This window comes from Macrotis lagotis, chromosome 1 (assembly GCF_037893015.1).
Source record: "Macrotis lagotis isolate mMagLag1 chromosome 1, bilby.v1.9.chrom.fasta, whole genome shotgun sequence".
Taxonomy (NCBI): Eukaryota; Metazoa; Chordata; class Mammalia; order Peramelemorphia; family Peramelidae; genus Macrotis; species Macrotis lagotis.
Window position 1 is genome coordinate 710774554 of NC_133658.1, and position 27563 is coordinate 710802116.

The 27563-nt window shown below is 36.2% G+C and overlaps 1 protein-coding gene across 5 annotated transcripts in view; it reads right to left on the reverse strand.

The window, feature by feature from the left end:
- The window catches only part of GPD2 (glycerol-3-phosphate dehydrogenase 2), a 205321-nt gene that overhangs the window by 65459 nt on the left and 112299 nt on the right, over positions 1-27563 (reverse strand). For all 5 annotated transcript variants that reach the window (XM_074215955.1, XM_074215952.1, XM_074215954.1 and 2 more), the window contains exons 4-6: positions 12690-12814; positions 11353-11450; positions 9604-9767 (exon numbers count right to left, since the gene is read on the reverse strand). In XM_074215955.1, the coding sequence (XP_074072056.1) occupies positions 9604-9767; positions 11353-11450; positions 12690-12814 (387 nt within the window). The remainder of the gene's footprint in view (positions 1-9603; positions 9768-11352; positions 11451-12689; positions 12815-27563) is intronic.

The window sequence follows — 27563 nt, forward strand, 5'->3', positions numbered from 1 at the left end:
TTATTATTTAAGCATAAATACACCCATCATAGTAACCTCAATTTTGAATAGAATGTGTTCCATTTTTAAAAAAAAACTTTCTTTTTTGCAAATGGAAATTAAATCTTAGTGCTTTTCTTTGGCCACCACAAATCAATGAGTCATTTCTCAGTGTTATATGTAAAGAGATGTAGAAATTAAACTGGGACTCACAAATGTTATTATCATTATGTAAAATATGCTCTGGCATGTTTAAATTTACTAAAAACTAGTTTCGATCATCTGTTTGCCATGACTACCAATCTGCTTAGTCAGAATGAATAGTCCTTATATAAATTACAGTGTTTTAAAGAGAAGAGTCCAAAGCTCTAGTCAAAATTCTCTTTGAATATACTGTACCAAATTATATCAAAGTGAGATTTAAAGTACTATAAAACTGGAGATTACCCTAAGTAATTGAACTTTAAAAATGAATTTCAAAAACTGATGGACTACTGATTAATTCTAGATATTCTTGTCAAGAGACCTTAGATTCACAAATATCAAATAATGCTTCTGTGTCTTATATAACACAGTGGTTAAGCCAGCAAGCACCTATCAGTTTGTCTGCTCAAAATAATTAATAAAAAGCAAACTTTTAAGAGATTCTATTTTATAAGTACAAAATAATAAGTTATTCTTAAAGAGGTATTCAAAGAAATAAGGAACTAAATGAAATTTCAGAATCAAAGTAGGGAGATCCCTCTCCCCAAAAATCCAACCCAAATATTAAATAACTTAATCCTTTTGATTTAGAAAAATAAACAATATACCCTACCTCCAAGGATTTGCACAGGCTAACCCCATGTGTATAATGTTTTCCCTCATTTCTGTTCTTATAACCCCTACCTCCTTTTGAGTTTTAACTCAAGTAAACCTCCTTAAAGAAGTTTTTACTGATTCCTCATGGTGAGAACTCCACCTTCCTGAAATTATTTGATATTTAACAATCATAATAACAAACACTGATATAGCAATTTAAAGTTTACAATATTAATGCATTTGCACCTCACTACATCCAACACTGTGAGATAAGGGCTATCATTATCTCCATTTTTCAGAGGTAGAAAACAAGACAGAGAAAGGTTAAGTGGTTTTGTCAGGGTCATACTGCTAGATTGAGAACTCAAGTCTTCTTGATCTCAAATATGGTAATTTGTCTATTTTGGCCCCAGCTGCCTTTATTTTGTAAATATCTGAATTTATTTATTAAGAGCTGACTATTTCACTTCTGGCATCTGTAACCACAGGACATAAGCACAATGTCAAACACATAGACACCACCTAGCAAATGCACCTTGACTGATGCAAACTAAAGGTCCTAATTCATATATTTTTTTTTTTGGTTTAATATACTTAAACTTTAGAACTAGATTTTATCCATGCTGCTGCTCCTTAGGGTCTATTTTTCCTGTCTATAATGATGTCTTCCTAGCATTCTTTTAAAATAAGGATTCTTAACCTTGGTTCTAACCCTTTGGCTGTCCAGTGAAATCTACAGAGTCTTATAAATTACAAAGGAAAACAATTTTCTTAAAATAATTACCAAAATATTTTAAAAATAAATACACTATTGTAAAGCATTCAGGAATCTCTCTGTAGCTGATAGTATATACGATGGAAAGTCTTTGAAGAGTAATTAAAAGCAATCAATGGAAAGAAAATCCTTTTTCAAGGTTTTGGAGAAAACTAGCCAGTACATGTTCTTTAGCTTCCAAAGAAATAAAGAAAGCTTGATGCTAAAAAAAAATTAACTCTTTTTAAAAAAGAGAGATATTATTGAAATAGCCAGTTCAACAACCCAAAACCTAAAATACATTTTTTAAAAAGAAAGAAAAGATATGGGAAGAAAAATATAGATATATAAGTACTTATAACTTAAATTCCTTTAGCAATGTAATGAGTTGCACTCATTTATTTAAGAATGCTAAAGTTTTAAGCTGGTTTCATTATTACTATTAATACCAGCTCACATCACACATTATATCCACAAAATACTTCTCAGTTCATTCTACCCACCCACAGAAAGTGCACCATACACCTACTTTTACTCAGCTCTGTTCATAATTAAAAAACGGAAACACATAAAACCACCCACACAACTGCTTGAGCTCCTAAACTGATAGAAGGCGGGTGGGTGAGGGTGACGTACTGTACTCATATGTTCATAGAACAAGCATTACCAGCAAACAATTTACTTTTCACTAAATACCCTCTGGAGAAAAATAAATATCTAGGGAGAAAAATGATGACACAAGTACATAATAATTAGATGAACCAAAGAGTCTGATTCATAATAGAGTTAACTATTAATGATATCCAGCAAGGAAGAAGCTAAATTTAAAAAGTTTCAAAACCACTAAATTAGAACTCTGAATTAACCAGTGACAAGTAGTCCACCTTTGCCAATTCAAATCAATTAATATTTGCTAAATATTTACTATTTGCAAGTTATTATATCAGTTGCCTGTTATACAGTAAAAAAACAATTAATTCCTACCCTCAAAGATCTTCCATTCTGCTTGTGACTACAACATAATCACAGATGAATATAATATCATGTAGAGAATGAGGGAAGGAGGGAGAATACAACATGCTTTAAGCAGGGATCTGAGAAGCTTTCTCAGAGAAGATACTTTAATTCAGTCTGGAAAGAAGACAAGAAAACTAAAAAGAGATAAGGAGGGGGAAATTTCACGAATTAAGAATAAACTTTTTAAATAAAAGGAAGTGGAAGAGGGCATGTTCTGTTAGGGGGGATTTAATGACCCAGCCAGCATGAAAGAGTGTGCATTAAAGGAAATAATGTAAATTAAACTGGAAAGGTAGGTTGGCTTGAGCTTAACTATTAAATTAAGTAATTTACTATTTTTTCTTTGAGTCAATAATATTTATTAACATTTTGTTAATATTTTTAATATTTTAAAGGTTGGGTTTTTTTGGGTGGGAGGAGGACATGAAATTCCATTGTCAGTCCTGTATCTTAGGAAGATTATTTTGGAAACTGCATAGAGTAGAGGCAATGTGGTAGAGTGGAAAGAACACGATTTGGTATCAGAAAACATGGTTTCAAATCTAACCCTTCCATTTAACTAGCTGTGTAACTCTGCAAAAGTCATTTAACCTTCCTGAGGCTTATCTGTAAGATGAAAAAGTAGGTGTTACATATTCTGAAGTCCCTACCAACTTTAGGTTAAGGAACCTTTGATCCTATTCTATTGGTTAGAATGGATTATGTAGAGACTAGATGGCAGGGAGACAGATTTGGAAGCTAATTCAATACTTGGGGCGAAGGTCAATTCTTTTTTTTTAGGTTTTTGTAAGGCAAATGGGGTTAAGTGGCTTGCCCAAGGCCACACAGCTAGGTAATTATTAAGTGTTTGAGGCTGGATTTGAACTCAGGTACTCCTGACTCCAAGGCCGGTGTTCTATCCACTGTGCCACCTAGCCACCCCACAAGGGCCAAATCTAATAAGGTGTTGGTAGAGTAAATAGAGGGAAAAGAGACAGATGTGAACCATGACAGGACAGTCAGTGTTGGGGGTAGATGGGTGGAGTTGTGAAATAAAGGAAAGAGTCAAAAATGACTGAGGTTAAAAGCCTGGTTGACTGGGAACAAAGAGGATGGACTCCACCAAAGAAATAAAGTTAGAGTTAGAAGAGGGGTGAATTTAGAGGGAATGATGATGAAAGTTTCACTTTGCTCATGCTGATTTTGAGGTGTCAATAAGATACCTGGGTGAAGTGCTCAGCAGCAACTGGAAATAAGGAAGTGGCAATCAAAAGAAATTAGGATTAGATATTTAGGTCTCATTTATGGAGTTGATAACTGAATACATGGAAGCAGACCTCTTACCAAAGGCATGAATATCTAGGAAGAAAACAAAAATACTAGTCCCCCAAACATATAATCTACTATGTACCAATAAGAATAACAAAAGATAGTATGTTACAAAGGCAAAGAAGATTTAAGCAAAATATTTTAGGAAAATATGAAAGATAAGAAGTAATATTTAGCTGACTGGATAATCAAAGGATTCAGGAAAATGTGACCCCTGAATTTGACTCAGAAGGAAGAAAGGATGTCCATAAAAAGGAAGAAAGATTACATTATAATCATGAGGCAGGGAGCAATAGAACTATTATTCTCTATCAATGCATGGAGGTAAGAGAAGAACAGTGAAGTGTCAGCTGTATATTTTATTGCAGTGTATAATATATGATGATGCTTGTCCTTCATTTTTGAAAACCACCATGACATCAGGGAGGTGATACGATGATAACATGAATTGGATTTGAATGAGGGGTTGCTGTACTAAGTCACCAACCTCACTTTCTTCTCCAGAGTCATCTGGGTCCAGTGGTCAGATATGAAACAGGATAACTAGAGATGGTCATGGATGTGAGGCAAGAAGGATTAAGTGACTTGCCCAAGGTCACACAGCTAGTAAGTGTCTGAGACAGGATTTGAACTCCCTTCCTCCTGATACAAAGGCCAGTGCTCTAGCCACTGCACCATAACAATAAGAGTAGAGTGAAATGAGTCTGGCAAGGTAGGTTAAAGCCAGTCAGTCAACAGACATATATTAATTGCCCATCAAGCACTGTGCCAAGTATTAGAGACACAAAGAATGGCAAACCAAACAAAATAAAAAACAATCTTCGTGGAGGAGACAACAAGCAAACAACAATACATAGAGGCTTTAAATGTCAGGCTGAGATTTCATTTTTACCTTCTAGGCTCACCCTGGATGGTGAAGTAAAATTCAATTCATTACTCTACTAGGCAAAAGCATTTATGTAAGGAGATCAATATCTGAGAAAAAAACCTCGCCCCAAGGAAAAATACAAGTCAATGATGGAGGACTGGGGTGAGAGAAAAGCTATAGACAAAGTAACCATGGGATAAGAAAGGACTGAAAGAAGATAAGGAAATAAAAGAGAGATCTTGGCAAAAAAAAACTACAGGAACAACTAATATGATTAGTCCTGTTCATAATCAAGATTGTTTTGACTACTGTGCAAAAGATGGTCGGGAAAGAGGTGAGCCTGTAGTTGATGAAGACAGCTAGGAACTATCACAGTATTTTGAAGCTTCTCTACCAAATCCCAGCTCAGTTTAGACTCAGTCAGCTTAGAATTTTATCCAGTTATTCTCCCTTTATAACTAAAGTAAGAAAAGGCCTGATCAAAAAGTAGAGAGAATTTGAAGGCAAATATTCAAGTGATCAACTATATTTTAGTGCCACTATGCAAGGGTACCTGAATATATAAAATACTTATATATAAAATAGATGAATCAAGTAATCATTTACATTCCCCCCAAGAACAATAATAGTAGCTAGCAGGATAGTGCTTTAAGGTTTGAAAACTGGATAATAAAAAAATATGATTTACCCTTGAAACAACCTTGGAAGGTCAGGGTTATTTCCATATCTAATTTACAATTGAGGAAACTGAGGCAAATAGAGGTTGTGACTTGACCAGAGTCACACAGCTAGTGTCTGAGGTACTGGGGTCCTCCTGACTCCAACCTTAGCTCTCTATCCAGTTTACCATCTACCTGCCTAAATCTTATTTATCCTACCCACTTAATTCCTTTTAAAAAATAAATCTTTCCCGGTACATTTAGAACACAGATTAACTTCTATATAAATGGTGAGACATATATATGTATGTATATATATATATATATATATATATATATATATATATATATATATATTCAGTAAACTGAAGTAAAATATTACTATGTCATGTCAAAGTATACTGTCTATACCTTATTTTCAATTTTGTTATTTTATCTTTTATCAATACATTTAGGCCAAAATGACACTATTTGCAAATGTGACCTTATTCACAAGAACAAAGGACTATAATACTTCACAGAATTCAAGACTTTAATGAATGAATCTTGGGGATTATGCAATTTAAATTCTCCATTTTACAGATGAATAAAATTGAGACCCAGAGAATTTAAAGCAAATGATGAAGCCCTTTGCACTATTTCACACAGCATCCGCCTTCTTGTTTTGTTTTCAAGCTATGCTATGTCTATGCTATTTTAAAAATAAAGTAAAAGTTGAAAGCATATTTCATTAACTCATGAAAAAGTCAAAGTTCAGGTCAATAGATCTAAGAATTAAGAATATACATTGCTGTTAAACTCAAAGTTTAGTAAAGATAAAGTAAAGAGCAAATATGAAAACCAACTACTCCTACTCCTTGGAACAAGTAACTCAGATCTCTTCATTTTAAGTCTAGCCCAAATTACCAATTTGATTCAACAATAAACATTTATTAAGTGTCTACTCATGCTGGGTATCATTCTGAGATGACAAGATAGTCCATTACCTCAAGAAATTTCTAGTTGGGGGGTGGAAGTGGGGGAAAAAGGTAAAAAATTATACAAAAATTTTTAAATATAAAAAAATAAAACTTGGCCACAGAACAGAGATATAAGAAGGCATTTTACCTGGCTTCTTGGGGAGGAAAGTGCTATAGGTATGAGACACTACATACAATATTTTTTTATATTTTGCTAAACTCTACTTTTTTAAAATTTAAAAGCAGAAGAAGTAGTAGGTATATACTGGGAAATGTAGGTGATCTGAAAACTAAAGATTAATGAAAATTGCGCACATTCACACAAAGATAGATATATATATACACATATAGTCACACACATAAATTAGTACTAATCAGGATAGGCTTCCTGTAAAAGGTTGACCTGAGTTTATAATCAAAAATTTTAGAAGATATTAGAAGAAAAATGATGGATTCTAAGATTTAGAGGTGAGGTGGGAGTAAATGTTAAGAATGGGGGGGGGGGGGGGGCGCGGGGTGCAGTTAGGTGGTGCAGTGGACAGAGCACCATCCCAGGAGTCAGGAAGAATTGAGTTCAAATCCTGCCTCAGACACTTAATAATTCCCTAGCTGTGTGATCTTGGACAAGTCACTTAACCCATTGTATTAAATAAATAAATATTTTGAAAAAGAATGGAGGTGGGTGGAGGAGAGAGTCTGTGCAGAAATCAAGGAGATAAAATGCAGAATGTTGTGCAGAAGGAATAGCAACCAAAACAGTTCTTTCAGAATATGAAACTAATGGAGGAAAATAGCATTCAGTAATGCAGCAAGAATTTAGGAGCCAGAATGTCAAAAAGAGGCAACAATCTATGAAACTCCATCACCAAAATCAGAGGTACACTGATATTCTCTCAAATAACCATCTAAAGCAGATGTCCAGAAGTCCATAGACTCAGGAATTCCATCAATTCAGATGGGGGGAAAAAACAATCTTAATTTTCACTAAGGTCTCCTTGAAATTTAATTTTTCTTTTTTTAATTATTAATATAACAATAAATATTATTCTGAGAAAGGGTACAGACATTCTGAGAAAGGGTTCCATGGCATGAAAAAAGTAAAAAGAAAACCCTGCTCTAAAGATCCAAATCTAGTCTAAATGATTTTGTTAAATTAAAATTACATTAAAAGGAATGCCTTGGGTGTGATGGAAATAGTGAATAAGTATCTAAAATGGGAATGTGGGAGGAGAGGTTAGCAATAATTCAAAAGGGGCAAAAATAGGAAATACTTCCAAGTCAGTTAAGATAGTTGGATGCTCTTTACAGAATGTATTCTAAGTCCTCACAAACCAAGGAACCGATTTTATATAATCACCCAATAAAAACTACAATGAATTAACATTAAGGGTTTGACGCAGAAAGAGGAAATTCACAGTTAAGGTTGTCCTTTAACATGTAGACACAACAGGAGGGGACCAAGAAAGTAGTTAAGTGGACACCCTGTAGTGTTCAGATGTTGGAAGACAACTCAAACTGTGAATTCTCTACCTTTTAATGTTTGTATAAAACTCTTAAGATTTTTTTAAAATGCTGTTTCTGCTGGGGGCATTTTCTTCAGTTTAGTCCCTAATGCCCCTGACAGATACACACTCTCACTCATACATACTGTTTCCCCTCCCTCTTCCTATCTGAAAGCTTGACAGACAAATGAAAGGATTTAAATCAATTTGGGAACATAACACGGGGAAGCAGAAAGGAGACTTAAAAACACTCCATAGTATTGTGAGGTCTCTAAACATTAGGACTGCTTAAAAGTCATACTGGGTTAAGCTAGAATTAAACTTTCCCTCAAGGTATGATTGGATGTGCCCTACTAAATACAAGAACCACACCACAGGAATACTTCATTGAATACTGAGCACACAATCTAAGATGTTCTTCGTGCCATAGAATTCTGTGAATTTAAAAAATTATTTATCATAATGTACATGCAGTTACATCCATGCAAGTGAAAATTCCTCTAGGCTATTCCATATCACAACCCTCCTCCAACATTTTATGTATCATTCCAAAATTACTTTACTTTCCATCCAGAAATACACTAAAGGTCCTATTTTATATAGGTTCCCTTCAAGTGAAGTAACATTAGAGACATAAAAAATATAAAATTTCACCTAAAAATAGTACTTTTTCAAAGACTAAATGAAATGAACAGAAAAACCTGCTTTATTTTCATAGAATTAAATATCTACCCACCTTCATTGTTTAAATATTATGTGCAAAAATTGTTTCCTGGGCAAGGAACACATATGTCTAGTTTCAGCCCAGAGGGCATTTTCCTCTGAGTTTATAACCCCTTGAAAATAGAGGTTTCATCTGGAAACCTAAGAGATCTATGGTTGCTTGCAATATTATAATATATTCATAAGGAAAGTCTTTTCTGTCAAAGACACAGCAAATTAAATGACATAGGGTGGGGTCCAAATCCATGAAGAGATGATGGAAAATGGACCAAACCAACCATGAGATGGGAAGTAAAATTCCAGAAAAAAAGGGAAAATACAAAAATCAATTATTTTAAAATCAGAAACACTATGGGAAGCCCTTCATCTAGATCTAGAGAGAATTTTCGATGTTTTTAAATAAAACACAAAGTCTCCAAGGAATCAAAAAGCCACTGAAAGATTCTCAAGAAAAAAAGTGGCAAGAGGAGATTGGGGGGGAAATGTCTATGTGCAGCAAGCAACTTTTCACATACAAATCAAGTTTTGCTCAATATTCAGTTTTCAACTACTAAAATATAGAAAAACTAGCTCATTAAATAGGGCTCATTGAAACAATACCAGATTCATTTTAAACACGAGGCAGTTTGTATTAAGACTCATGCTAGAGTCTTAGCTTTCTGTGAAGAGATCAGATATCTCCAGTGAATCAACCAGATAGTAATCTAGCTACTAGATAATCCAGCTTTATTGGCTAGCTTCAGTGAGATCAAATGAGATGTTTTCCCAAATAGAAAGAAACTTACAACTGACTGATCTATTATGTATAGATAATGTATGACCATTCTTTTCTTCTGTGTACCCAAAGGGAAGCCCCGTGGTTAACCTGTATAACTTAAATAACCATTTCTCAGAACTCTAATCAGTTATTGAACAAGTAAATCTTATTTCTCCTAATTATACATATTCAACTAATGGAAGTCATTATAGCATACAATAGTCATGAAAATGAAGAAGAGTATATAATTGCTTTTTTACAATAAGAAAAACATACCGTCATAATAGACAATAGCTCCTACCAGCTTGTCCTTCTGCAACATTGGAAAATGTTCAAGTGCTCTTGTCTTACTAAGGACATAACTGCTTTTCAGGCCATGAGCTCCTGCAACCAGGTCATACAGCTTTATTCCTACCCAGTAGTAAGGTAATTGCCACCACCTATAGAGGAATAATGTAGGTGGGGAAAAAGATGATGTTTAGGACAAGTAAATATCACAGCAAAAAAGATGACACTTAAAAAAAAAATCACAGCAAAAAGATGACAATTAACAATTGCAATTCTTGGGGCAGTTAGATGGTGCAGTGGCCCTGGAGTCAGAACCTGAGTTCAAATCCAGCCTCAGACACTTAATAATTATCTAGCTGTGTGGCCTTGGGCAAGCCACTTAACCCTATTGCCTTGCAAAAATAAAAAAAAAAAAAAACTAAAAAAAATTACAATTCTTTTATTTAAGCACAATAAAGCAAAATAATAGTAACAACACAAAGGTATTAAATGTGAGATTCAAAAAATAACATTTGACATTTACCTACTGAAATAGATGGGTGAGAATTTAAATGAGTATTCTAAGGCAAACAAGTCAACTGCTGAGAAAAGTAGAACAAAGAATTGGAGAATTTGAGCTAATGCCCCTTGAAAATCATTAATATATAACCTGATTTTTCAGATAATTGATATCTCTAATCCAAATAGTTCTCATCAGTGTCTCCAGGTTGCAAAATTTGTATTTGTCCATTGAGAATCACTTTGAATTTGAAATTTGGAAAATTTAGCAAATTCTAAATTCTGTATTTAAAAGATGACTCAAAGTGCATTGCATCTCAGTATAACATTTGAAGAAAGGCCAGTTTTAATTAAATGGGCATGATGGTATATGCTCAACATAAATATGCTTTCATCAGTACAATAAAATAATTGTCAAATGCAACTAATGAAAACAATGGGTTTATTGCAATTAAAATGTATAAAGTACTTTATATAAACATTAAGACTAAAGCTTGTTCTCTTTTACACTAGAAGAACTCTAAGTGGGTTACTCTTTGTAACCTACAAGGTAGAAACAAGGTTAATTTTCCTTTAAAAGAAATAATAATGGCTACAATATAAGATTTTTTGATAACTTGGAATCCATAGCTATTTCATCTCTCCAAAGAAATATAAAAATGGTTTGAGAATGACCAGAGTTAACTATAAACCCTCAAACATAATGTTATGTTCCCATTTGAACAAATATCATTGCAATTCATTTCTACTTAGGTAAAAAAAAAGTGTCATAAACATGGCAGAAACCTATAAATTCATGTTTCAGCACAAAAGAATACTTATAATGAAAATCACTGAAAATCTTTTTGTCAATGTGAACTTTCCAAGGCGTTTCTGGTCAAATTTTTCAAAAGTGGTGCTTCTTGGCTTCAGCCTTCACACCTTTGGTTTTCCCACATGCAAATTTAGCTCATCAGTATGCCTAAGGAAACTAGAGTAAGAAGCTCCTGACTACAAATGCAGAGGGTGATTGTCACCTCCTTAGAAAAATCAGGTCCTTAAAAACTAAATGGTGTCAAAAAAGAATCATTTGGAGAAAATCATGCTTTTAAAATTCAGCAAGGGAAAATATTTTTAAAAGAGAAATAAGCACCAATTATAAGCATTAAGGAAAGCCCACTGTAGGCATATTCCTGCTAAGACAATGTCATGTTAACTCCAGCTGAGCAGACAGAGCACAGGGGATCTCAAAAAGCTTACTTGTAAATCGGAAGCATTATAGGTAGTGCATGAGATAAATGGGGAGCAATCTCAAGCAGGTTGGCACGCTCATGAAGTGCTTCTTTCACCAACTTGTACTAAAAAGCAAAATATGGAAAATTAGCTTGGCAGTAACAGATTATGGTGTTTTCCAAAGCAGGGGGTGGGAAATGTCCTGCCAACTGATTGATACACACAACCCTCTCTACCTCTGAGCCAGGAAATATCTTAATCATATTTCCAATAATACATCATGCTGTCAACTTCAAGGATTTTTAGAAACCTTCACTGTATTTGCATAGGGGGAAAACATGCCATTGGGGTTCCCAGATGTAAGATATTTCCCTGACTTGAGCTACATGATTATACAAACCATTTATCTTGTATTCCCTCTATTGTTGCCCCAGCTCCATAAAACATTTGTCCCTGCAAGGGATGATAGATTACTCGATGGTAGGTACCTTAGATTTTTTTTCCCCTTACATAAACCATCTCCCCCACCAATGCAAACCAGAGATGCCCAGAGTATTTCAAAGGGGCATGGAAATGGTAGGTACAAAATTACTTGAAGTCAAGTTGTTATTACAGTCTTCTGTGTGCAAAACAGAGAAAGAAAATTCTGTTGAATTTTTATTTTCTAGAAAAATGCCATTGCCTCCTCCTAGCCTGGGAAAATTGGACACAAGGCTGAATTATAGTGTGGAAAATATGCCTCAAATCTTCATTCCCCTTAAGAATTTGCCCCTGATAACATGACTAGATGGTGACAGCTATAGGAAAGGAGCCAGAGACTGCCCCTGAATTAAAACAGTGACACACAAAAAACCCTTTGGACATAGAGGGAGCTAAATCATAGTTGCTTAAAGGCACCAGGTTCAAGAATGGTTCTACAAATCTGCCACTTGGATGGCCTTATATTACCCATAAGTAGTTGTTTTTTTGTATTGAAACTATAATTTCACTGCTATAGGAAACTCCTGGAGAGGAAACCATCCCAATGTGGATGTGACTCCTACTCCACATCTCAATCTTAAAGGAGCTGCCTGGGTACAAAAAAGGTTAAATGACTTTTCCAGGGTCATATACACAATATGTGTTAGAGGCAGGTCTCTAATCCAAGTCTTCCTGATTCTGAGGCTTCTCTATTCACTATGCTGCCTCTAACACTCCAGTAAAAAACTGTCACACCTCTCCTGAAAAAATACTCCTGCAGAACACATTAAACAGATATTTCCAACAGGAGGAAACATTAAAAGCCATTTAAAAGCCTGATTTAATTGGAGAGGGGAAAACAGCATAGTAGCAATTTTTGTTTAACAACTAGCATACACAATTACCTGCTCATAATCCAGGTTCATGACGGCCTTCTGAAGATATCTCACCCCACCATGGATCAGCTTAGTGCTTCGGCTGCTGGTCCCTGATGAGAAATCATCTCTTTCTACAAGGGCTGTTCTTAGTCCTGTGTAACCAGAAAACCAAATTAACTTCTTAAATTACACAATTTGTATGTAATTCATTAAAGGCACTTCTCCAGGGTAGAGACAATCACAAGAAAAATTACTCTGAACATGTATAAATTTGTATTCAAAATGCACTGCACTGTCTATATTATAATGAAGAGATTTTAGCCTCTTCCTAGGGGGAAAAAAGTCAAACCAGACTAGAAGCACATTAAGTATTAGGTGGATCACAGAATATATCACAGCACAATTATACAGTTATAATAGGTGGATGCTTTAAAAGGGATGAAATGTCTGAGCCCCTGTGCTGCCCTCAAACAGGCTCAGCCCTCACCCCAAGCCTAAATTAGTTCTTTCTAAGGTCTCTAATCTAATCAGTGTGTTATAGGGAAAAGAGTGCTTAATTTGTAACAGGAGTCACTTAATTTCTCTGGGACTCAGTTTCTTCATCTGTAAAATGAGAGATTTATTTTAGCTCAACAAAGTCATGATCCCTTGGCATCCCTTGGACCTTATCTCAGAAAAATGCTTTCAAATACATATAAAACATAACTTTACAAAGTAAACCAATTATATTAAAATAAAGTTCTCAAAAGGTGAGTTTTTTTAACTAGTACCCAGGTAAAGAACACCTGTTCCAGCTCTAACTCTATAATCTCATTTTCAGACTTTCAGCCTGGATCTCTCCAGAATTTCAACCAGAAAAAGTATAAGCATGGAAAGATGAAATGCTTAGAAATATACAAGTAGGTACAATTTAATATAATGTGAACAGACAACATAAGAACAAATGATACATAAAAAAATAGGTTAGAAGGAGGTTAAGCAAGGTCAAATCAATTGTGAATCTTCTTGTCACTTCCTTCCCTCTAATATCCCCTTACTTAAGAGTTCCAAAGATTTTTCTGGTAAATTATGTAAGAGAACAAACAGCCTTTGAAACCCGAGACTAGAACTAGCCAACACTTCAAAATGTTCTATTCCCTCCTTCCTATCCAGAACTGGGTTAGCTTTACAACCTGTGGCAACCCCTGGAAGTCCCATCAAATAACCCAAGGATATAAACCAAGGATAAGTCCAACACAAGGTGCACAACACATTCTAGGCTATGAGAACCAGATATATTTGGCAGACACATGAAGGATTCAATATGATAGAATGCTTCCTAACCCCAAGACTAAATCACTTATTGTAATTAATACCACAATGCCACTTAAAAAATTTTTTTTTAATTTTTTTTCTAAAAACCTTTAAAGCAAGTTTAAATATCTTCAGAAAACCAAGACAACTCCCTTGATTCAAAAATGCAACCTTTTTGGAAAGTATGGAGGAAATGAAGAATAATGAACTTGGATTTAAGAGTAGACACTTAATATTCTGGCTTACTAATAAAGTAACTAATAAGAGATTCATTGTTTTCCTCTACAAATAATTATGTTGAAAATAAAACTGGGGGACGGAGCCAAGATGGCAACAGGAGAGGATGGTCTTTTAGGTGCTCTCTCTCTCTGATATTTCCAAACTTATAAAATAATGGCTCTAACTGAATTTTCAAGAGACAGAACCCACAGAGGGATCCAGTGAGATGATTCTCCAGATCGAGATAACCTGAAAAAGAGCGGAAAGGCTCAGCTCCAGATGGTTAGAGAGGTGGCCTGCCAGAGTGAAGGAACTTCAGCCTCCTGGAGGCAGTCCCAAGGCACTGGGAGCCATGGCTCACGGCAGCGGGGGCAGTTTCCTGATCTATCGGGGAGCACTGGACGCAACTTGAAAGATCAGCAGAGGAACTCTGCCAGAGAGAGTGCATGAAGCCCAGCCCTCAGGGCACTAAGCGAGCAAGGTGGTAGAGGCAGCCTAGATCCAGGAACCAAAAGCAGGAGCCAGTAAACAGGAGCACCCAGGCATGAGTGCTAAGCCTAGGAAGTGGAGAGGAGAGAGACTGCCAAGGTCTGTCCTCAGTCCCAGGAAAAGGACTCTGGGGCTCTGACCAGATCCTGTTCACAGTCTAGGGCCCTCCATAGAACAGCATGCCCCCCCCCGACCTCAGCCCCATGGCAGAAGGGTGCACTTGTGGTCATTCACAGACCAGGAGAGAAGACAGAGCCTCACACATGGAGATCCTTGTTGGGGGATGTTCCAGTAATACTCAAAAGTTCAGGAAGCACCCCAAAACCAGGCACAGGCTGGAGAAATGAGTTAGCAGAGAAAAAAAGAGGAACACCATTGAGAAATACTTTGTCTATGATCCAAAGAAGGATCAAAATACTCAGTCTGAAGATGAGGAAGTATAAGCTACTGCATCTAAAGACTCCAAGAAAAACAGAAATTGGGCTCAGGCTATGACAGAGCTCAAAAAAGAATGAAAATCAAGTGAGGGAGACAGAAGAAAAATTGGGAAAAGAAATGAGAGAGATGCAGAAAAAACATGAAAAAGAAGTCAGCAGCTTAGTCAGGGAGATCCAAAAGAAAAAAATGCTGAAGAAAACAACATGTTAAAAACCAGCATAGGTCAAATGGATAAAACAGTTCAAAAAGTTAATGAGGAGAAGAATGCTTTAAAAAGCAGAATTGGCCAGATGGAAAAGGAGATAAGAAAGCTCTCTGAGGAAAACAAACCTTCAGATGTAGAATGGAACTGAGGGAGGTTGCAAATTTTACAAAAAATCAAGACACAATACTTCAAAGCCAAAAGAAGGAAAAATTAGAAGAAAATGTAAAACATCTCATTGAAAAAACAACTGATATGGAAAACAGATTCAAGAAAGATAATTTAAAAATTATCGGAATACCTGAAAGTCATGATCAGAGCCTTGACATCATTTTCAAAGAACCACTACAGGAAAATTGCCCTGATATCCTAGAAGCAGAGGGCAAAATAGAAATGGAGAGAATCCACCGATCCCCCAGAGAAAGAGATCCCAAAAAAACCAACCCCTAGGAATATTATAGCCAAGTTCCAGAACTCCCAAGTCAAAGAGAAAATATTACAAGCACCCAGAAGGACACAATTCAAATATCACGGAGCTGCAGTCAGGATCACACAGGACTTAGCAACAACTACATTAAAAGCTCATGGGGCTTGGAATATAATATTCCGGAAGGCAAAAGAGCTTAGAATGCAGCCAAAAATGAACTTCCCAGGAAGGCTGAATGTCCTCTTCCAGGGAAAAAAGATGGACTTTCAATGAACCAGGGGAATTTCAAATGTTCCTGTTGGAATGGCCAGAGCTGAACAGAAAGTTTTGCTCTTCAAATACAGGACTCAGGTGAAGCATAAAGAGTAGAGAAGAAGGGGAAAATATGAGAGACTTAATGATGATGAACTACATGTATTCCTGCATAGAAAACTGATACTGTTAATACTCATATGAACCTTCTCATTTAATAGAGCAGGTAGAAGGAGCTTTTATAGATGAAGCACAAGAGAGAGCTGAATTTGAAGATATAATATAGTGTAAAAATGGAGTCAATGGCTAAAAGGGAAATATAATGGGAGAAAGAAAAAGGAGAGATGGAACGGGCCAAGATATTTCATATAAGATTTTTTTTATTACAATGAGCTATTGCAATGATATGGAACGGAGGAAGGCAAGGGAAAATGAGGGAACCTTCACTCTCATCAGAGATGGCTAGGAAAGGAAACAGCATATATAGTCAAAGGGGTATAGACATCTAGAGTAAGAAGGAGAGAAGGGGGGACAGGGGGAAGGGGGGGGCAATGTGAGTGATTGAGCAGAGGATGGACCGTGGGGGGAGAGTGGTCAAATATAACACATTTTATTTTTTACTTCTTGCAAGGGGTTGGGGACTGGATGGCCTGTCCAGGACCATAGGGCCAGGTAGATGCTGGGCCTAAGGGGTGGTATGTGGGTTCTAGGCCTCTTGGCCCCAGGGTCAGGGATCTGTCTGCTGCACCACTAAGCTACCCTACAGCACATTTAAGAAGTGGGACAGAGTGAAAGGAGAGAGAAAATATAGTATATGGTAGTGGGGTGGTATGAATGGAGGGAGTTGCGATCAGCAATGGCAACAGTGGAAAAATGTGGAAGTAGCTTTTGTGATGGACTTATAAAGAATGTGATCCACCTGTGACAGAGCTGGAGGTGTTGGAACACAGACTGAAGCACATTTATCATCATCATTATCATCATTATTATTAATATTATTTGTTGTTGTTGTTGTTGTTGTTGTTTGGGGGGGGTTGCAGGGCAAATGGAGCTGGGTGGCTTGCCTGGGGCCACACAGCTGGGTGACTGTTGAGTGTCTGAGGTTGGATTTGGACCAGAGTTCTCCTGGCTCCAGGGCAAATGCTCTGTCCTCTCTGCTACCTGGCCACCCCTACTATTATTATGATTATTATTGTTATTATTATTATTATTTTATTTTGGGTCTTTTTTTGTTTTTTGCAGGGTAATGGGGTTGGGGTGGCTTACCCAAGGTCACGCAGCTGGTTGACTGTTGGATATCTGGGGCCAAATTTGGGCTCGGGTACTCCTGGCTCCAGGGCCCAGCCTCTGTCCACTGTGCCACCTGGCTGCACCTATTATTATTATTAATTTTTTTCTCTTTCCTTCACTTTATCACTCATGCAAGTCTATATTTTTTGGGGGGGGAAGGGGTATTATGATTACTCTTGTTTTGTTTTGTTTTGTTTTGTTTAGGTTTTTGCAAGGCAAATGGGGTTAAGTGGCTTGCCCAAGGCCACACAGCTAGGTAATTATAAAGTGTCTGAGACCAGATTTGAACCCAGGTGCTCCTGGCTCCAAGGCCAGTGCTTTATCCACTATGCCACCTAGCCACCCCTTATGATTACTCTTGAGAATATTTTAGTAAAGTATTAAAAAACTCATTTGTACAAAAATAGGGATAAATACATTTTTAAAAATAAAATAAAACTGGATTATCATGTTTCTGAACTATTTGTCCTATATTAATATTTTGTTAAATTTAGTCATAAAAGATTTAGAAAAATACACCAAGAAAGTCTTCATAGGGGAAAAGGAAAAAATATATATAGTAACAGAAAGAAAGGCTAAAACTACTATGATATATGAAGATAATAAGGATTAGACCTGTGATTTCATCAATAAAGTATAGGGAAGCTGAGTTGAGGAAACTCCTTCCAAGTAGTAAGTAGTTAGTAGTAGTCCTTTGAGCTCAAAGACAACATCAAGGAAGTGATATCATGACATGCATGTAATTTAGATTAAAGAGAGGGTATATTGTGCCATACCATCAGTCTCACAGTCTCCTCCAAACCATCTGAGCCCATTGGCCAGTTATAATAAGAACAGAAAAACCAATATTGTCCTGGATACAATGGGAAACCTTTTAGAACTAGATCTTTCCCAAATCACCAAGACATCTTGGTGCTGCAGTAGCCTGTTGATACTGGTTTAGGGGGATTTTGATTTAACAATATTCAATCAAAGCTCCACAACTGGTTGGTAGCTGTACTCCTTTGGCTCCTCAGCCAAGTAGACATATCCACTGAATGGAACTATGGTTCCACTAGTACTAGGCAACAAACGTTGATCAGTAAAGTAAAACTAACCTAATCTCCCTCATGACAATCTATTCTATTTTACTCTGCAACCATACTCCCCCCCCCCCCCCGAATCCAAAGACTGGTTTCCAGGAAGCTGCTTGATAGGACATGGGAATAATGTCATTGAATTGCTAGTTGGTATTGTCTACAGTAGAAATAGACAAGCATCTTTATCACTTAGCATTAGAGTAACTAGGAGGGTAAATGAGTAGCCCAGGCAAAAGACAAAAAACCCCAACGTATTAAGAGTTAAGACTTGAAACCAATGAGGTCTTACTAGGGGTATCCCTCTATCTACTTCACCAAACTCCCTTCCAAATTAATGCAATAGAATACTATTATTCTGTAAGAAATTATTATTCAGAACAATTCAGATAAAATTGGGAAGGCTTTTATGAATGAATCTGGCAAAGTAAGGAAAATCAAGAACAGTAAACACAATGTCATAATAATATGAAAGAAAACAACACATGAAAAGATCATTAGTCTTGATTCCATATGATTGATAAATGAAACATCCTTCTTCTTGATAGAGAAATTGGAAGGGAGGCAGGGGAGAAGCTACAGATGATTAGGTCTTGTGATCAGACTCAGTTGATGTATTGATTTCTTTTCCTTAATTGTATGGGTGAGAAGGAAGGTGGTTACTAGGAAACCATAACTAGATGTGTTTTTTAAAATCAATAAGACTTTTTTAGGAGAAAAAAGATAAACATTTTTTCAAAAAATGTCTGTTAACCATCATAATACATCCAGAATTCATAATAAAATGAGACACACAAGATGATTAACTCCTTACCCTGTAATAAATCCATAGAATCTAAACATATGACTCATTCAAAATAAGTAGTACTTAAATATTTCTTTCTAAATCTCTAGGACTATACTAACTTCTTAATCCATCCAGCTTTAGACAAATATAAAGAGTTAAGGGTCTAGAGAGTTGTTGATGATACAAAAAAAAAAAAAACAACAATATGGAAACATGTTCCCTAGCTTTGTAGAGTTTTATTTCAACTGGGCAGGATAAAGAATAGAAGAGAAAAAATAAAGGAAGGAAACCAATGTTAAGGACATATTGTGTGAAGTATTTTATCCCACTTGATCTTCACAAGAACCAGATCCGATTATTTATTACTATTTCCTTTTTGCGACTGAGGATACTGACAACAACAAAAGTTAAACAACTTGTCCAGGGTCACACCAGTAGTAAGTGTCCAAGACCTTCTTGGAACTCACATCTCTTCCTATAACCAGGTCCATCTCTCTGGCCACTATGCCACCTAGGTCCCTTGGAAAGGATTTGTCTTCTATAGCTTTAGGGAGTGAACAGGGATAAAACTATTGCCTTTTGATGTTTGAGTTCATGGGTATTTTTCAAGTTCAACAAGTACAAAATACAGTTCATTATCTTTTCACTCAAAATCTACCCATGTTCTCATTTCCCTCTATTGAAGGCACTGTTGGTCCTAGATGCCCAATCTGCAACTTCAAGGTCATTCATGTTGCTTCTCTCACTCATCAATTAAAAACTCTTGTTATGGTCCAGGTTCTAAGGATACAAAAAAAAAATAAATTGCTTCTTACCTTAGGAAATTTATATATTTTAAAAGAGAAAAACAACCTTTTAATAGAAATATAATGTGGCCTCAGGAATGTGAGGAGGGGAATGCTATCAGGAAGGACCTCATGTAAGAGGTGATATTGCATTTGAAATTGAAGGGAGTAAAGTTCTTCCAAGAGACAGAGAAGAGGAAGGAGACAATTCCAAGTGTGAAAGGCAGCCTTGGTCAAGGCCTGGAGGCCAAGAATAGAAATTCTGCACTCGAAACATTAAGCAGGTCATTTTGCCTGGAAGAGAGGTTGTGTGAGAGGAAGTAGTATGAAATCAATCTTGAAAAATAAGCTGGAGACAGATTTGAAGGATTTTAAATGCAGAGAGGAATTTGGATTTTGTCCTAGAGGCAAAGGGGAATCATTGAAAATTTTTTTTTAATTTATTTCTTTAATTGAATTTATTTTTATTTTTCCAATTACATGCAAAAGTAGCTAGTTCTTCAGTAGTCATCAATTTGCAAATTTATGAGTTCCACATTTTTCTACCACCCTCCCTTCCCTCCCCCTCCCCATGGGGCAGTGAACCAGTAAAAGTTGTTCATTTACATTTGTGTGTAACATATTTACATATTAATCATGTTGTGAAAGAGTAATTAGAACTAAGGGAAAAGGAAAAAACCTTGAGAAAAGAAGGAAAAAAATAAAAAGTTTATTTTAAAAAGTGAACATAGTATATACATTCATACTCTATGGTTTTTTTCTCTGAATGTGAATGGCATTATCCATAATAGATCTCTGAACTATTGAAAGGACCTGCATCCTTCATCACTGATCGTCTCACAATGTTGGTGTTAATGTGTACAATGTTCTCTTGGTTCTATACCCTTCACTCAGCATCAGTTCATGTAAATCTTTCCATGCTTCTTTGAAATCTGACCACTCATGATTTCTTATAGAACAACAGTACTCCATAACATTCATATACAATAACTTGTTTAGTCATTTTCCAATTGATGGGAATTCCCTAAGTTTACAATTCTTTGCCACTACAAAAAGCTACTATAAATATTTTTGAACTTGTGAAACTCTTCCCAATTTTTAATGATTTTTTTGAGATATAGACCTGCTATTGGTATTGCTGAGTCAAACAGTATGATCAGTTTTATTGCTCTTTGGACATAGTTCCAGATTGCTCTCCAGAATGGCTGATCATTTCACAAATCCACAAATAATGTATTAGTGTCCCAATTTGCTCACATCCTCTACAAGATTGATTATTTACCTTTTGTGTCATCTAAGTCAAGCTGATAGGTATGAGATAGCATCTCATAGATTTTTAAGTATTTGCATTTCTCAAATCAATAATGATTTGGAACATTTTTCATATGATTACATATAGCTTTAATTTCATTTGAAAACTGCCTGTTCATATCCTTTGACCATTTAAAGCCCTTCCAATCTGGCTCCAAGATTGATTTCATACTACTTCCTCTCACACAACCTCAGTTCAGGCAAACTGACCTGCTTAATGTTTCTAATGCAGAATGTCTATCCTTGGCCTCCAGGTCTTGACCAAGGCTATCTTTCACACTTGGAATTATCTCCCTCCTCTTTTCTGCCTCTTGGAAGAACATAACCCACTTCAATTTCAGCTGCAATGTCATCACCTCTTACATGAGGCCCTTTCCTGATAACTTACTCCTTCCCCACATTTCTGAGGTCATTTTATATTTCTGTTGAAAAGCTGTTTGTCTCTTTTAGAATATATATATATATATATATATATTCTAAAATATATATATAATATATATTTATATATTTCCTAAAGTAAGAAGCAATTTAATTTTTTGTATCCTAAGAACCTGGTTCACAGCAAGAGTTTAATTGATGACAAAAAAAAATTTTGTTTTCCAATTATATACAACAGTAATATGTACCCATCAATTTTTTTAAGGTTTTTGTAAGGCAAACGGGATTAAGTGGCTTGCCCAAGGCCATACAGCTTGGTAATTATTAAGTGTCTAGACAGGATTTGAACCCAGGTACTCCTGAATCCAGGGCCAGTGCTTTATCCACTATGCCACCTAGCCGCCCCTGTAGCCATCATTTTTTTGCAAGGCTTTGAATTCTACAATTTTCCCCCCTCCTCCCTCCCCCCCCACAGAAGGCTGTCTGACAGACTCTACATTGTTTCCATGCCATACATTGATGTAAATCGAATGTTATAAGAGTATACATAAGAATAAACATAACCCCCCCCAAGAAGATGAAAAACCTCAAGTGTGTGTGTGTGTGTGTGTGTGTGTGTGTGTGTGTATATATATGTATATATATATATATATATATATATATATATAGAGAGAGAGAGAGAGAGAGAGAGAGAGAGAGAGAGAGAGAGAAACTGTACTTCAGTCTGTATTCAGATTTCAATGGCTCTGTCTCTGGGGTGTTACTTTCTTTAGATGATAAAATTTTTAATTCGCTCTCCAGAAGGAGAGCAGGAGTAGGGGACAAACTTATTTAGCTAAAAGTGTAGAAATATGGGTAGACACCAAAAACCTTGCAGCATTCATGAATCAAAAGAATAATTTGGAATTATAATGGGATAGAGGGAATTAGTCTAGTGGCAAATCTTAAATCAGACAAGCCAAATTTGGAAAAAACTTGAGTGATATTCTGCTTTGAAGGACACAGGGCAGCTACATGGTGCAGTAGATAGAGCACTGGTCCTGGAGTCAAAAGGACCTGAGTTCAAATCCAGCCTCAGACACTTAATAATTACCTAGCTGTGTGGCCTTAACCCCACTGCCTTGCAAAAGGCAAAAAAAAAAAGTACAAAGGGGTCAAGTTATACTAGAACAGTATATAAATACTAGCTAATTAGGCAAGAGAAACCTTTTCTTTGAATTTTTAACTACCTGAATTAAAATTTTCTTTTCCCTTGTACATAAATATTATTTCTTAAACTCCCACTGATTCTTTTAAGGGAAAAAGAATATTTGCTAGAAAATAGCATCCAACTTTAGTGATAGGAGCTTAAAGAAAAGGTAAGCAGGGATAAAGTATATAAAGAATAAGTAATGTTAGAAAGTGCTATGAGCATGCAACATCAGGACGTGAAAACTATTTTGCAAAAACTATAACCACCAGATGTTCAATGTCTACCATCTAATACTTTGTTCCTAAATTCCATTTCAGTCCTCCTTATGGTATTTCACTAACCACTTTCCTTAAATAGCTAAAGTGTCAAATCTCTTTTTGAAATTCTGCTTGAAGAATAGGAAAAACATTCCCCAAGGATGCAATTGCTAGAAAAAGCCTGATCAAGTTATCTGCCAATTTCTAATGACATCCCTAAGACCCCATATTTCCACTCTCCTTAGTGTTGGACCACCATGCTCAATTCTCTGTGGCTACCTATTAAAGTGAGGAGATGCCTTTATCCAATCAATAAACATTTCTGTACTATTTGCCAGTGATACAAGTACACAGAATGAAACAACTCTTATTATGCCCTATGCAGGAGACAACAAATACACTAAGAAAGCAAAATCAATAATTTAACAACCATATATTAAATGTTTACTCTATGCCAGTCAACAGGCACAGAGTATTAGGGATACAAAAAAGGTCAAATGTATGATCACTACCTTTAAGGGACTCATATATAAGGGGAAGATAACATGTAACTAATTATGTTTAATCTATATATGCAAATATACACTAACAGAATAAATGGCAGATATTCTCAGAAATAGACACTAATATTAAGGGAGGCCTGGTAAAAGCCTCCAGAAGGCAGAAGTTGAGCTGAGTCCAGAAGAAGATGAAGGAGAATAAGACTACAGAAGGCACAGAGAATGACCAGTAAAAGTCAAGGGAAATGCAGTACAGAAAGGGGGAAAAAAAAGTCATGTGCAACAAAAATAATGCTACAGGATCATAGGACACATGGAAGGAAGCAATTACTTGTTAAGAAGACTGTAAAAATAGGAAGGGATGAAGGGAATCAAAAGTCACTGGAGTTTATTGAGTACAGGAGTAGCACGGTCAGACTGTACTTTAGGAAAATCACATTTTCAACTGATAGACTGGAGAGGGCAGAGACTTGAATCTGGAGGATGAACCAAAAGGCTACTGCAAAAATCTGGGTAGAACATGACAAGCCTGAGCCTGGGTGATGACTCTAAATGGAAAGAAGGTACAGAGATACAGTGAAAGCAGAAATGACTAGACTTGACAAGAGATTAGTAAAATGGGGTGAGTTCAAGAAAAGAGTCAAGAATGACACTGAGGGGGCAGCTAGGTGGCGCAGTGGATAGAGCACTGGCCCTGGAGTCAGGAGTACCTGAGTTCAAATCCGGTCTCAGACACTTAATAATTACCTAGCTGTGTGGCCTTGGCCAAGACACTTAACCCCATTTGCCTTACAAAAACCTAAAAAAAAAAAAGATTTGACCTTTGCCTGAAGTTTTGAATTGGCCCAGCAATGAAATGAGTATGCCGGTGTGTGTGTGTGTGTGTGTGTGTGTAGGGAAAGGAAAGAGGTAGAAGGAAAAATAAGTTTTGTCTTGGATATGATTGACATGCCTATGGTATAATCAGATTGAGATGTTCAAAAGACATTTAGTGATGCAAGATAAACTCATAAGAGAGGTTAGGCCTTCATCGATATAGATCTGGGAAATATCAGCAGAGATTCTAATGGAAAACTAATGAGATCAAAAACTTAGTAAGAAAGAGAGACTCTTTTTTTAGAGTTGGGTTTTTTTTTGCAAGGCAAATGGGGTTAAGTGGCTTGCCCAAGGCCACACAGCTAGGTAATTATTAAGTGTCTGAGACCGGATTTGAACCCAGGTACTCCTGACTCCAGGGCCAGTGCTCTATCCACTGCACCACCTAGACGCCCCGAGAGACTCTTACAGTAAAGAAAACTGAGAAGGAGCCATCAGTCAGGAAGGTGGACAATCAGGAGAGAGTAGCATCATGAGAAAATATCCAGGCAGAGAAGTTGATGATCAATAGCGTCAAATGCTGCAGAGAGATTAACAAGGATGAGGATTGAAAAAAAATCTAGAAAATATGGCAAATAAGAGAGATCATTGATGATTTTGGAGAGAAACTGCAGTTGGATGATGAAGTTAGATAGTTTAGAAGAAAATGAGAGATGAGATAGTGAGCAGTGGAGACAGAAAATGAAGATGGGTTTCTCAAGGAGTTTAGTCAGGAAATGTGAAGACAGATAGAAGATTAGTTATTTGGGATAGTCAGATCAAGTCAGGATTGAGTGTATTTGTTTCAGCTGGGTGAGAAATGGGTGCGTTTTTAGACAACAGAAAAGCAGCCAGCAGATAGAACAGACTGAAGATTAGAGAAAGTGAGGTATCAAATAGGAGCATCTGAAGAAGATGGGATGAGATGTGTGTTAGAGGGGTTTGCCTTGGTGTGAAGTAAGGCCATGTCTTCATATGATACAGACATGAGGGGAAGAATTGATAAAGGAAGGTTTCTGAATGATATGAGATGAGTAGAAGGGGAGACAGGGGACAGATGAAAAGTTTTCTCAGTGATTTTTGGTGAATAATGAATTGAAGGTCTAGCTGAGAGGGTGAAAAGAATTTCCTTGGAAAATATGGGGGGGAAGTGAAAAGGTTTATAATAGTTTCTATTATAAGTAAGAGAATGAAATGATTAGGGAAGTGTAAAAAGACTGCTCTGCTGCAGCAAGGGCCCATTTGAAATTATGCAACATAAATTTGTAGTGAACTTAGCAGTTTCATAATTTACTCTAGTACCATTCTTATTATCCATTCATTTTCAGTCATGTTTTACTCTTTGTGATCCCATTTGTAGCTCTCTTGGCAGGAATACTAGAATGATTTGCCATTTTCTTCTCCAGTTCATTTTATAGATGAGGAACTAAGGAAAAGAGTTAAGTGACTTGCTAGAAAGTGTTAGAGGCCAGATTTGAACTCAGAAAGATGAATCTTCCTGATTTCAGGACCAATACTCTATCCATTGGGCCACTTAGCTGCCTCCTAGCACTATTCAACAGCACAATGAAGTGAAGGTGAAAGATGGTGAGAGGAATACTAGGTTGGGATTTGGTAAGGCATATCCATGATAGGACAAGGAGACAAGTGATTTCAATGTAGAAAATAATACATTTGAACAAATTCATCAAAGACTAGAGAGAGATGATAGCCAGTTCAAAGGTTATGGCCTGAGAAAGAACTGAGAGATGAAGGTTTGGTGTTCATGTTGAAGATGAAAAACAAAGTTAGGGGGCCAAGTGAACATAAGTATGTACAAAATATTTAAAAGCCAAGTGGGTTAGGAAGGAAGCCACTAATATTTGGGGGAAAGGGGAAAGGTTTCTTTATGGAATATACTATTTAAACTTCATCTTGAAAAGAGAAGCTTTATGAACTAAGGAGAGTGAATTTCAAGCTTGCTGGACAGCCAGTATAAAGATATTAGGACAGGGACAGAGTGCTATATGTAGAGAACAGAGAGAAGTTTGGTTTGACTGTATTATAGAGTGAGGGAGGGGATGTAACAGCCAGTGATGCTCAAAAGATAGAAGCCAGATTGTAAGAGACTTTAAAAGTTAAAAGGACTTTATATTTTATCCTGAAGGCTATAGGAAACCTTTGGATTTTAACAAGGGGGGAAGGAAGAAACACACAGATAGATTTGCACATAAAATTATTCTGTAGCAGTGTGTAGTATGAACTGGAGGTGGAGACATACTTGAAGCAGTGATATCAGTTAGGAGAATATCACAGTAATCTAATCAAGAAATAATAAGGGTCTGAAACTTAAGGATAACTGCCTGACTGAAGAGAAAGAATCATATGGAATCAATGTTGAAGAGGTAAATGTGGCAAGATATGGTAATTGTCTGGTTATAAAGCAAGAGAAAGGGTGAGAAGTTGAGAAAATTGCCATGTTATGATCATGAACAGTGATCTTACAGAAATGTAATCTCCTCATTTCAGTCTTATCGTTAAAAAAAAAAGTCTGGTACTTGCATTAGAATCCTATTGCATCCCTTAAAGTATATATATATATATTATATATATATAATATATATATATATATATCCCTTAATTTAGATTGTCTTTTGAACTGAAGTTGTTTAATCTCTAATCACAGCATAGAGACTAAAGAACAGTCTTGGAGGCTGGAATCTTTATGTGTAGAAGTTCTTCCTCATATGTCTTATACTAGACATCTTTAGTCATGCACAATGATTCCTAAGATTCTCTGACTACTGAAGGACTAAAGGTTAGCCATCCCTGTTGCCAGAATAGCTTGCTATGATTAGAGTAGTAGATAACGGGGGCACTAAGGGAACCCTACATATTACTTAGTTCAAAGTCCTAATTTAACAGATGAGTGAAGTATCTCAGACAGGTTAAATGACTTGCCCTAAGTTATTAAGTAGCAGAAATGAAATTTAAGCCCAGATCTTGACTTCAATTCCAATGTTTTTTTTCACTTTTCCATTGTTTCTTTGCTTTGGTATCTTGGGTGTATGGAACCTTTAAAATAGTCTGACAGACTCCATTGTTGATTAATCTGTAGCAATTCTCTGACTTCCAGCCTTCTAACAACAACAACAACAACAACAAAAAGCT